The sequence below is a fragment of the Dioscorea cayenensis genome, chromosome 10, assembly GCF_009730915.1.
Source record: "Dioscorea cayenensis subsp. rotundata cultivar TDr96_F1 chromosome 10, TDr96_F1_v2_PseudoChromosome.rev07_lg8_w22 25.fasta, whole genome shotgun sequence".
Lineage (NCBI taxonomy): Eukaryota > Viridiplantae > Streptophyta > Magnoliopsida > Dioscoreales > Dioscoreaceae > Dioscorea > Dioscorea cayenensis.
This window is the reverse complement of record NC_052480.1, coordinates 20,585,605-20,599,196: the sequence shown is the minus strand read 5'-3', so window position 1 is coordinate 20,599,196 and position 13,592 is coordinate 20,585,605. Positions and strand designations below refer to the sequence as shown.

Sequence of the window (13,592 nt, the reverse complement as noted above, 5' to 3'; positions counted from 1 at the left end):
CGGTCTCTTTGTATGATACTTCTATTCGTTATTTGTTTAAATTTAAAAATTATTGGTTGGAGTTTACTGGTTGTCATGATACTGTTAGAGAAGATTTTCGGTCTCCTGCTCATGGTAATCCTCTTCACATATTCTCACATTTACTCTCTTACACTCGGTTTAAACTTAACTCCTGGAAGCATATTGGTGTTAATTCTTTGGACTTTGCTCTTAAACAGACAGAAACCACTATTAGTAATTTAGAAAATATGGATGATAATATTGTTTCTCAAACTAACTTGTCTGTTCAGTATGCTAGGCTTGCAGCTATACAACGTCAAATTTCTATCAAATGGGCTTAGCGCGCGTCTCCTTTGGGTTTGTGATGGCGACAAAAATACAAATTTCTTTCACAAATCTGCTCGCATTCGGGCCCATCACAATTTCATATCTCACATTACAGACCCTGCTGGTAACTGTCATTCTAATCATTCTAGTATTGAGCATGCTTTCATGAGTTTTTATTCTATTCTTTGGTCGAGTCCTAGTTCTCATTCTCATGATGATTTTAATGTTACTCTATGTGCGCTTCCCGATGATCTTCCTAGTATTCCCTTTGATTCTGGCCAACATCTTATAAAGAAAGTTACAAAGGACGAAATTTATCTTGCTCTCCTTGATTTTCCTACCGGTAAATCTCCTGGTCCGGATGGGTTTAATATTGAGTTTTATCGGTTTTTCTGGGATGATATTGGTGATATTTTGGTTGCTTCTATTAGACATTTTTTGCACACTTCTCACCTCCCTTCCTCCTGGGGCAGAACTTATATTACTCTTGTACCTAAAAAATTGAATCACCGGCTGGTTTCGTATTATCAACCCATTTCGTTATGCAATGTCTGCTATAAAATTATCTCAAAACTTCTTTCCAATCGACTCAAGCCTGTTCTTCCTATGTTGGTAGGTAGAGAGCAAGCTGGTTTCATATCGGAAAGAGGTACTTTTGATAATATTATAGCTGTTCAGGAGGTGGTTCATTCCCTTGAGTTTGATCGTAATAGCACCCCTAGGATGCTTATTAACCTTAATATTGAGAAGGCTTATGATACTCTTGCTTGGAGTGCAATTCTTGCAACCATTACTAAGATGAAGTTTCCTGAGACCTGGATTTCCTGGATCCGAGCTATCCTTCACTCCTCCTCCTTCTCTATTTTGGTTAATGGTGTCCCTTCTCCTTGGTTCCAATCCTCTAGAGGTATTCGTCAGGGGGATCCTTTATCCTCCCTCCTGTTCATTCTTGCTACCCAGAATTTCTCAGCCATTTTAAATCATGCCCTTTCTTCTAATATGATTCCTGGATTTGATTGTGCCATGAATTCAAATTTTAATCATTTAATGTTTGCTGATGACATTATTTTGATTACTAAAGCTTCCAGATCTGTTGTCCGCAACATAAAACTTTGTCTTTCCATCTAATCTCGTTTAACTGGTCAATGTCCTAATCAAACTAAAACGCAAATCTTTCTCCCTTCCTGGTTCAATAAACATGTCGCTAAGAGTATATCTTCCATCTCTGGCTTCTCCCAGGCCCAGTTTCCTATGACTTATCTGGGCATTCTCATTGCTCCTAAAAAACTTAGTGTTCTCTCCTTTAAACCCATGATTGACAAGATTAAAAATTTGTGCTCCCGCTGGAAAACTTATAAACTTTCCTCTACTGCTAAGTCCATCCTTATCAACTCTTCTATTCTCTCTATTCCCACCTATTATTTGTCTGCTTATCCTGTTCCTGACTCGGTTCTCCAGGAGATTTCTAGGTTGGTCAGGGACTTTCTTTTGGTTTAAAGGGGGCAATGGAAAGGGCATCCATGCCATGAATTGGAGTTGTATTTCTGACAGTAAATCTGAGGGGGGCTTGGGTCTTCATAACCTCTCTTATGCCAAGACTTCCCTTATGGCTAAAAACGTGTTTAAATACCTGAATTCAGATATTATCTTTTGGGTTGATATTGCTCGCCATAAGTACGGTCGTCTTAACTTCTGGACTGATCATATCCCTGCAAATTGCTCCTGGTTTTTCAAAGGTCTCTGTAGAACAGCTAGCACTCTTAAGCAGAATCTGTGGATCAAATCCTTTAATCCAACTCAGACTTCTTTTTTGTTTGATCCTTGGTTATTTGAAATTCCTCTTGCTTTCAAGCCTACTTATTTAAATGTTAACACTGATCTGAATGCTTATCATTTATCTGATTTGATTGATAATGGCCAGTGGAATCATGGTTTTCTCTGTTTAATTTTTGGAAACTTCTTAGGTCCTTTGATTCCTTGCATTAGTGCCTATGATTGTGAGAGAAATAGTTACTGGGTTTGGCAACCTCATTCCTCTAACCTTAAAATATCATCTGCCATCTATTATCATTTAAATCACAACTCTGATTCAACTATGGCTTGGCGAGGTTGGGATAAGCTTTGGAAGTTGTATGTTGCTCCGCGCGTTAAGCATTTTATCTGGCTTATGTTTCATGGTCGCATCTCTACTATTGATTTTCTCAATAGCATCAATATTGGACCTCATACTTTATGTGTTTTCTGCAACATTGAATCTAAATCCATTGATCACATCTTTCTAGATAGCCGTTGTGCACAGTTGGTTTGGAATTTGCTAAACTATAACCTTGGCATTAATATTTCCTTCCCTGATTTAATTTCTGCTGGTTTATGGATCTCTGATTATAACTTTTCTATTCATATTGTATCTGTTATTGCTGCCACTATTTGGTTTTTGTGGAAGGCTCGCTGTGATCTCATCTTCAACAATATCAAACCCAAGTTTTCTAACATTCTTTCTAAAGTTGTTATCCATGTCCAGGAATTTATGTAGGAAAATTTCTCTCTATTGGGACGAAGGCTCCTCCTCAATAATTTCTCCATCTTTGATGGCCTCTTTCTCTTTTATGCCCACAGATGGATCGATGACAGTAAGCTTGGTAAGTCGGGGTTTTTTTATCACAAATCATAACTATGTTATCTCTTATGCGAGGTTCTTTGCACATTCAAAAGCAAATTCTCATTTTGAAGCGGGTATCAAAGCTCTTTTGCATTGCTCTTGGACCTCTTCCGATCGAGCATCTCGGATATTCGTCGCATCCTTCACTGCAACCATGATATATCTCAAGCTCTGTTGGATGGCTGTAATCCTACCACTTGGCGGTTTGCGTAGCATCTTTCCGACATCTCTCACTTGCTTGATATTATGGGTAATCCCTCTATGATTACCATTCCTTCTCGCTGGAATGGTCCAGCGTCTGCCTTAGCCATATTTGCTGGGAATAACCTCCACCGTCTAAATCCTGTGTTTATTGTTGTTTGTCTTCTTTGTGATGTAATCTTTGAACTTTTGTTTAATAAAATTAGCTCTCGAGCTCCCGAAAAAACAAAGCATGATAAGCTTTTACATTTGAAATAATAATTTTGTGCCCAATCTAAGAGTTTTAAAAATAAGAAAATAAAAAAGACACTCGTTACTCTGTTAGGTGTATTTTCAGCTATATTTTGAAAAAGATATCAAATTTTATAGAATATATTGTATTCATAATCATGAATCTAAATTTTTAATTTTAGTTAGAACATATTTCTGCTAAAAATGAAGCTATTAAGTTCATATTAAAATGGCATAAAAAAAACATAAAATTAAAATGTAAGATATTCTACTGAAAGTTGCAACATGACATAGAAAACATTATGCTTATTATCATATCTAAATCTTGAACCCAAAACTAACTTTTAGTGTACAACATGTTTCTACAGAAAAAGAACGAAGCTATTAAATTCATATTAAAAAATAAGTGAAAAATTAAATAGTATCATGACAAAATGAGCCTGAATTGAAGCCACCTTTTATCTGAAAATGCCAAAGTTTACCGTTGGATGAAACCAAATTTTCTTGACAAAGGAACTCCCAAGAATACCATTTTTCAATCATCCTGTTTACATCATGAACAACAACATCTGTTGTAGCATTTCCAGCTCTTGCAAGCACTCCAACTGTGTAGATCACTCTCATTCTTCCTGGCATTTCTGCTTTATCTCCTCTCGGTCCATCAATCACAACAACATCCCATTTTTTCCCATACACTTTTCTGGGCAATTCAGTTATTGCTAATTTGCAACTGTCTATATGAAGTTTAACTTCTAAATTGCATGCATTGTGCTCTCTAGCAAACTTGAGTAACTCAAATGCTTCATTTGCATTGCCACGGTACTGAACTTTGTAGACATGCACAGCATTGGCTTTCCAAGTCTTGTTCTTAAGCTTGTCGGCATTGTCTTCCAAGAATACGGTTTTACCACCTTTGTTTAACAATGAGAGGTTAAACAATTGAGCATTTAATCCAAAGATGAGAAGTTTGCAAGGAGCTCTTCTTGCAATGAGGTTTGAGAGAAGATTGTATTCTTTGAAGCTAAGGCTTTCCTCATCAATTGTGGTTTTGAAAGGCAAAAGTTGGGGGTTTTGATGAAAAGCAGAACTCGTGCTGAGTGTTATTATGAAAAGTCTAATGAAACAAATAGTTGAGATGATGAGGAAGAGAATTGATATGAGTTTTTTCATCGGAAATTTCATCTTTTCTCCACTCTTACCTTCTCGTTTGTTGTTGTTTCTATTATTATTGCTTGAATATTTCTTGTGAATTAAGGCAGATGTTTTCTGTTGTTGAATTTCTCGAGTTGGTTGTTCATTTGAGTGTTTTGTAAGAATTCAATTTGGGTAACTTGTCAACAAGAATTAATCAGCAACAAGTTTCCTTTTTTTTTTTAAGTATAAACTCAAGGAATCCGCATCTTCCATTCAAGATCCAATGTTAAAAAAATCTTGAAAGCGATTTATTTATATGATAATTAGGCACCTAATCAGTCTTCTTTCTGGAATTATTGTTTATTACTTATTGATTATTTGGTTTCGTTTTTTAATTATGATGCTTACTAGATACCAACTTTGAATAGCCGACTTCGCAACTATTGAGAGTTTCTTAGCCAAAACATTACTGTCATATGCTGATTGGATTTGATCATTGACTTCATCAGTAATATTCTTCGATCCTAAAAACACACATTGAAGAAAAACGCAGAGAAAAATTCTCTCATATTATGTTTCAGTTTATTTCAATGGTAAATATTTTTCAATGCCGCTATACTTACTCTACATTAATAAACTTATTGTTGAACCAATCTTCATCATTCATGGATCGATTCCATTGGATGAGAAAATTTCTCAATCGAATTAATTAACATCAGTTGTAGGTCATATGCATCTTGTTTGCATGTACCTTTCAGATTTCAGCATCTTATGTGATGGCATATTTCTGCAAGTTGCTGATAAAAGAATTAAACATTGATGGTGATATAAAACTTTTTTTTATTTAGTCATCTAATCAAATACTAATTGATTGGAAGCTACCACGAAACTGCGTTCGATTTACTTTTCATCTCATTTAGATAATTAATTTTCCTTCTTTCATATGATATCATTGTCTGCTATTTAGATTCCAAATCAATTCCAAATTATCAAGTGTTTGACAGGGTCCCATCCCTTTCATAACTGCAGATGCTGCCCAAATGGTCACCATCCTTGTAATTTAATCTCTTGCTTACATTGCTAATTAATTGATTAATTATCATGTTGTTTAATCAAATAATTAATGGTACTGGATTGGTTGAGTACAAACTTTGTCTAAAATGTTGAATAGAAAGCATTGAAGTTGTCAAGTTTATATGTATTTAATTTTCAGTTTCGGTGCGAAAGAAACTTCCTCTGTTGTTTCCTTACTGCTCATAGTTAACTTTTGAAACATTAATGCTAGATTGCCTTGTTTGTAGCCGATGTTTATCACCTATTTTATGTATTTATAGTTCACAAAGACAAGGTAGATTGCTGTTGTCTCAATCAAGCAAGCTGTTTTCGTATTTTCGCCTTCTTGTAATATCTTTATCAGCCACTCAACCTTACAACAAACACATCTCCTCATTCGGTATTCTATTTTTCGGTTAATGAGAGCTGAAGAAGAAATAATTATGGGCAGAAATGTTGAAGAAGAGATTGTTCTGCATCAAGAGTCTGAGGTATGCTCACACACATACACTCTTATTTCTAGGATCAATACATAACAAAATTTCCTGTGCTTTTCAATCAGCCTTTGGTAGGAGAAGTCGAAGAATTCGATTTGAAGTCAATACTTAAATTGAAACTCTCGAGTACAAGGCCAAACAGTATGGTTGTGAAGGTAAATGCTTTGTGCTCTCTTTTGTTTTATTTCTCTATGTAATTCTCACTCATTGTCGGATAAATTATATTCGAACATAAACAGAAAGTATGTCCGCGAGAATTCATACCGCCGGAGATAGTTGCAGAAGCGATATCAACACTACACGGGCTCGACTTGAGATGGTCAGGGCCGATAACACCGATGGAGATGCAATATGTCGAACAATATGTGAATGCAAAGTACCCACAATACTCCCATGGTTTAATCCAAGAAGGCGATAAAACCGACCTCTATTCACTCTGCTATAACAATGGCGAGGTGTCTCCGGTGAACAACGGTGATGATAGGCGGAAATCGCCTAGAGGAACATTCCGCGAACCATCTGCTTCGCCATCATTTGGAAGCACACACCCTGAGCTCGACAAAACTCAACTAGAACCATCAAGATTGCTAGACATACTAATGAAAAAATCATCATTCCCGGGTAGTTTCATTTCAATACCAGAAATTCAAGCTCGAAACAGAGTACTAAGGCATTGCGGTCTAACTGAAGATCAGTACCTTGTTCTCTTCACTCCAAGTTACAAAGATGCCATGATGCTTGTTGGAGAAAGTTATCCTTTTTTCAAATATAACTACTACATGACTATAATTGAAGATGACTCGGATTATATTCGAGAGTTTGCGACATATAAAGATTCAAAGGTGATATGTTCACCAGAGACATGGTTGGATTTAAGGATCAAAGGATCACAGCTAAGTCAGTACTTCAGGAGGAAATGCAAACATAGTCCTAAAGGGTTGTTCTCTTATCCTGCAGAGATTAGAGGCACAAGATACTCAATGCATTGGGTTTCTGAGGCTCACCGAAATTCATGGCATGTTCTGCTCGACGCAACCAGTTTTGTTGTTGGTGAAGATCGGTTGAGTCTCGCACTTCATCGACCGGATTTTGTTCTCTCTACTCTTAATAATACTCATGCTCAACCTTCAAAGATTACTTGTCTCTTGGTTAGGAGGAAATCTTTTGATACTGCTCCTTCACCTTGAACAACATGTTCTTCTAGTTGATCTTAATATTGTATTAGTTGCCTATGAAATTTTGGACAATTGAAACTGGTTATTATTTTAAGTAATGCAATGTTGCAAGTATATAGTAGAATTTCATCTATCTGTCTATCTATAGCATACTCTTAATTCATCAACATTTTTAAAACTGCACATATTTATGGAACACCTTATGACAAGATGGTTATCTGAAAGTCTAATTTGATCCAATGGCTAAATGAGGATATGCAGCTCAGAAACGTGAGATTAAAATTAGTTTATTTTGCATCAACTTTAGCAGGGCTCATTCAAGACTTAATTGAGCAACAACGCAACTAAAAAGATAAAAGCCTTCAGTTTCTTCTCATTAAGAAGGAGGCAGGTAAAAGAAAGATTTTCACCGTTTATAAATTACTCTTATAAATACAATAACTCACAACACTTTTTTGAGGATTGAAGCTTCTATGAAAGTTTCCAGGCTATCTATGTATCCTTACCTCCATTATGCTTTTGAGTGGTCATTTGGGAACTTTGGATGGTGATATGAACTATTTCTTTTTTTTTATAATAAGGCATATCCCTTGTTATCTTATTAATTGATCTTGACCCAAGCTATTATGGGAACTGAGGTCATATCTAGTATTTATAGTTTATTTCAGTATATATTGTGAATATTACGAGAAGACAAGGCAATACACAAATGTGTAAACTAAAAAAATAGTCAATCTAAATAGACTATTTTTATTGTGCAATATTAAAGCTTGTTTATATTTCATGTATCTTTTACATCCATTTTTTAATATCTGTATTTTAAAAATATTTACTTTATAATATGAGCAAAGATATACATATTGCTATTCTTATTAATAATATTCAAAAATATTATTTATTGTTGATAGACGTTTTAATTCTTCACACAACATCAGAGTTTTTCAAGTTATTAGAGAGGATTATACTGTTGATTTAAAGGAAAAAAATTAGCATATTTAATAAATTTAATTGATACAAATAATATTATTGTTGTTTTCATAAACCTCTACTTCAATTGAATGATATATTATATCGAAGAATAATAAAATAATTGACAATCATTCAATCCATCTTTCACATTAGAGTGATGATAATCTCTCTGTGGAGTTAGCAATGGAGGGATCAAATCACTCTCACAAGTCACAATATTTCAGAGCTCTAAATTTGGTTAAAGCAAAACATATTTTTAGTTTATATTTTTTAATAAAATCTAAAATCATATAGTTTATAAATTTCTTTTACTGATAAAATATTTAGACTTAGTTATACAAAATCAAAGTAGATATTCTTGTCATATTTGCCAATTCAGAGCATTAATTGATGGACACACTTTCCTTTTATAAAATTGACATTTTCATGCTCACAAACAGCTGTAGAAGGCGAGCTTGAGGGGTGCATTCCAATTCATAAATCACAACAGAATATGACAATTTTGGAAGATTTCGTACATGTTTTCTATAATATCTTTTAGGAATATTCCAAACCCTAGATGGAATAAAACTTTATTTTTATTGATAAATAAAGGTGCAATCACACTCCAATAGATCGAAAATATATAATAAAATGCCAAGAAAAAAATGCATGGAATAACACACAAATTTATGTCAAAAATTACAAAAAGGTGAAAAATCATAGAAGGATAACAAGATGAATTTTGCAAATAATCAATAACATTATAAAAAGAGTATCAAACTTAATTGGCTCTCAAAACTCTCACTTGGTGAATATTATTTATGATTTTAAAAAATCATAAGTCTAACCCTTCGATTTGGTTGAACTAGCGCTGGTGTATTACAAGTAAATAAACAACAAGTGAGTTGTTCGTCTACTAACACCATAAGATTTTGTTGAATTAGAAAAAAAAAAGTTAAAAACAGATTTATTCTATTTCTAATTAAAAACAAAAAACTAGAAGGTTTCGTTTCATATCAACTCGCCAATTAACTTCTCACCTCTTTGTGTGTGTGTGTGTATATATATATATTTGCATGTTTGGTGGGTTTTTTTTCTTTTTCATTCACTTAAAAAAATAATTTTGAAAACGTTAGCCACCATATCACTACAAAAATATATATGATTAGAAACATAAATTTAGAAACGGATTGATTCCGTTTCTAATTAGATTCAAGTTAGAAGTAAAATTACATTCTGTTTCTAAATTAGAAACGGAATAAATTTCCGGTTCTAACTTAGAAAATGAATATAAGTCGGTTTCCAATCCATTTTCAATTTAGAAATGGAAGAAATTTCTAATCAATTGCTAATTTAGAGACCGGATTGTGTTCTTTTTCTATTCGGTTTTTAAATTAGAAACGGAACATAATTCCGTTTTTAAATTTAAAATATATAAAAAATATATTATATAAAAAAATATTTAAAACAATTTAAACTTATCCTATTTACATATTTAAATATATATATTAATAACAATAGTTAGTCCAGGAAAATATATATTATCATTGTATAACATTTAGAAAATATATTAAATTATTAAATTTAATTCTATTCCAAGTACTTTTTACGATAATATTTTGAAATAGAATTATGGTTCGTCTTTGAAAAATTCATTTTAACTTTAACATTACTTAAAAATATACAAATAAATTAGAATCTATATATATGTATAATAATCATGTATAGAACTATATAAAAGATGTTTTATATAAACAATAATCTTTATCTATAGTTACAATTTCATAGACGCAAAAGATATTTTCATAGCTAGAACATTACAATAACTATAGACAAAGTCATTTGTAGCTATATATAATTTGATTAGATTTTTCAGTTACGGTGATCATTAATTCATAGTAATAGATCATTTTTGTTTCGATATCTTAATTTTGTGGCAATGACTAAGTTTTTATCCCCTATTTTTAGCCACAATAATATATTATAGCAAAATAGCTTATCTAGCTACAAATATTTATTGCTTGTAGCAATAATGATTTTAAAATTTAAATACTAGCCACATTAAGATAATAGTGGCTATTTATTAATATACAGCTACAAAAATACTATAAATATGGCAAATTATAATTTTAAAATTTAATATGTTATGAGTATAGCTTTTTGTAGCTATACTTGATAATATATATCCCATAGCTATATATATATATATATATATATATATATATATATATATATTAAAGAGCCACAAGAAAAGTGAGACTTTGGTAAAAGCAAGAATACAAGTTACAATTTAAATTGTTATAGAAAATCAATTATTATATTATATCCATCTATTTTTTTAAAAAATAATAATTCAACTCCTTTTATATAGCAAAAATATGGTAATAATAAATCTAAAATGCTTTATGTAATGAGTAGATTGCATGAAAATTTATTCAAAATAAATTAAAATCTAAAAAAAATGACAGTGAAAGTCAAAATTCTCTTCAAATTATATTATGCAACGGGAATTAATATGAAAAACACTAATAATAGGAGAGATTCTTTCCATGCTCATATTCATGCTTGCCATCACCCTAAAAGGTTGAAAATATATTTTTACAAGCTTTCGGAGAAAAAACAATCGACATTAGACTCTTTATTGTGAAAGAGAAAGCCAAACACTCATTTCCTAAAATCCCTTCAAATAACATTCTCATCAAATACAATATGGTCATAATTAGTTCACCATTCAACACTTAAAAAAAAAATCAAAAGTAACTAGCTAAATAAAAATTATTTCTATTTGGATCTCTCTGGTAGCTACATAAAAAAGATAACCTGAGTCTTTCTTCATTTTTATCTACAAAAAAAAAATTAAAATAATAAATGAAAAACAAGATAAATATTTTATTTAAAAAATTTTAAAAAAACTGAAAGTAATATTATCTTTAGTCTGCAAGCATAGTATAATTTGCTCATAGCAATAAATCTTCATCATCAGTATCAGGATCGGATTTTGTATCTACTTCTACTAAAGTTTCATCAATAAGATTAATATCAAAGGCAAAAGCTGAAAAACATTCACACTATTTCTCCCCAAATTTATTAAGCCATCATCCTCTTCAACTGTGCTTAAAAATTCACGATAGTCTTGTGATACATTTTGTTAAAAACTTCCTCATCAATATGCATTGCATTAACATTTTTCAAACCTTTTATTGGTAAATCATAAAAATTTTTAGACTGATTTTGTAAAACAATAACCCAATTAGGATTGTCGTTTTAATTGAACCGAATGAACGGATCCAAATAAAAATTGATTCAAGGTTTTTTTTAACATTATTTATTATATGCAGAATATAATTATATTTATGTAATTATATTATATTATATTATGTTTTCAATTCGGTCAAGATGTCTAAATAATATTATCAAGTTTTGTATCCAATTTAGTTAGGGTAAAACATCCTTGTAAAATTATGATCATAGATATTTGTTAAAGAAAAAACATAATCATAGATGCATCAATAATATTTACTTTGAAAAATTTTAATTATAAAATTTATAACATTAGGACACCCGTAAATTTCAAAAGCATAAATATCTATTAAATCAAAATTTAAATGTAAATATTCAAAAACCCCCAATAAAACATGAACTAGATGGGATATTTTAATTTCTGGCCAATATGAAAAAAATATATTTATATTAAAAGGTGGACTCAAAATTAATCTTTCACATTATAAGTCACATTGTTAAATTTATATGTAAAATTGATTTTAAAAAAAACCAAAACAAAATATTAAAATTGTAAGATAAATAAATATTGGTTAATTTTTGCTTTAATTCTTTTCAAAGGAAATAAAATAATTTTAATCCCACCATATATTTTTTGGATAAAAAATAATTAAATAATTTTATTTTGGATTAAAGTAAAATACTTTAAATTCCCTCCTTCTGTTATTCGGGAGGGAAATAAAAAATTTCAATTCCCTCCTTAATTTTAAGATACTTCTAATATTTATTCTTGTTTTTTTTATTACGCCCTAATTTTGTTTTTTGTGTGTCATCTTCCTCTACTATTAAGATCAAAGCTCTACTAGTATTCGTGAAGATCTGATCAGGTATGTATTTTAAATTAATTTTATTTATGCATATTGAGATCAGGGATTTTAGCCATATGGTTCCTAATCATACTAAAACATAAAATACTCCAAAAATTGCAATCACATGCCTATGCTTCTATAGAATTTCTAAGGTTTTTTTTTTTTATTTCTTGTCAACTTTATCAAATTGGTGCCTATACAAAATCAAATTAATCAACCTATATTCTCCCTCAACACTAAACCACACGCACCCCCATGTTATTTGTCATCTCTTCTTTTGCCCCTATATTCACACAATTTCTTTATAGATTTTTTTTCTTGTAGGTCTAGATCATGACATGTTTATTTTTCACTTTCGATTGTATGCAATTATTTTTTAATATTTAATTTCAAATTTTATTTACACATTCTTAGTAATTATGGTCTTTTAGTTGTTTTTTTTTAATTTTTCTTTCATATATATTGTTTTATATCAATTTATCAAATTGGCATCTTTATAAAATCAAATTTATCAACCCATATTCTCCTTCAACACTAAACCACATGCACCCCACTATCATGTTATATGTCATCTTTCTCTTTGCCCCTTATATTCACACAATTTCTTCATAGATTTTATTTGTAGGTCTAGATCATGACAAGTTTGTATTTCACTTTCGATTGTATGCAATTGTTTTTGAATATTTAATTTCAAACTTTATTTACATATTAGTAATTATTAGGGGTGAGCAAAAAAATCCGGATCCGATGATGCGATCCGATATCCGGTTTTTTTATCCGAATTTTTTGGGTATCCAATCTGAAAAAGAGTGTCGGGTACCCGGTCTAAATTTTTAAGGTGAAGACCGGATCGGATACGGTTAGGGAAAAATTAAAAACCGGATTTCCGAATCCGATCCTGTTTTTAATATATTCATTTATATATATAATTATATATAGATATATAATTAGATATATAATAATTTTAAATTTTAAATTGTCTAGGAAGTAAAAAGAAAAAATCCAAACCCCCTCATTTAAACCTTTTTAAGATATATGTATATAATTATATATATATATATATATATATATATATATATATATATATATATATATATATATATATATATCTTAAAAGGGTTTTAAATGAGGGATTTTGGAATTTTTCTTTTTATTTTTAAACTATATAAAATTTAAATTTATTATATATATATATATTAATAAATTTAAATTTTACAAGGGCGTAAGTAGGAAAAATTAAAATCCCTCGTTTAAAATACTTAATGAGTTACTTATA

General features: G+C 30.8%; 3 protein-coding genes across 3 annotated transcripts; 2 read left to right on the top strand and 1 right to left on the bottom strand.

The window, feature by feature from the left end:
* Window positions 1–1,638: 1,638 nt before the first annotated feature.
* LOC120270351 lies at window positions 1,639–2,860 on the top strand. The gene is made up of 2 exons (XM_039277352.1): window positions 1,639–1,796; window positions 1,879–2,860. Exons 1-2 carry the CDS (start codon window positions 1,639–1,641, stop codon window positions 2,858–2,860), a joined length of 1,140 nt encoding a protein of 379 aa, XP_039133286.1.
* An 830-nt stretch (window positions 2,861–3,690) lies between these two features.
* Window positions 3,691–4,600, bottom strand: LOC120270820 (protein IRX15-LIKE-like). Its single transcript, XM_039277885.1, has one exon. It carries the CDS (start codon window positions 4,598–4,600, stop codon window positions 3,833–3,835), a length of 768 nt encoding a protein of 255 aa, XP_039133819.1. The 3' UTR covers window positions 3,691–3,832.
* A 1,188-nt stretch (window positions 4,601–5,788) lies between these two features.
* Window positions 5,789–7,371, top strand: LOC120270122. Its single transcript, XM_039277140.1, has 3 exons — window positions 5,789–6,096; window positions 6,168–6,257; window positions 6,342–7,371. The coding sequence occupies exons 1-3, from the start codon at window positions 6,025–6,027 to the stop codon at window positions 7,287–7,289; spliced, it is 1,110 nt and encodes a 369-aa protein (XP_039133074.1). The 5' UTR covers window positions 5,789–6,024; the 3' UTR covers window positions 7,290–7,371.
* The last annotated feature ends 6,221 nt before the right edge of the window (window positions 7,372–13,592 follow it).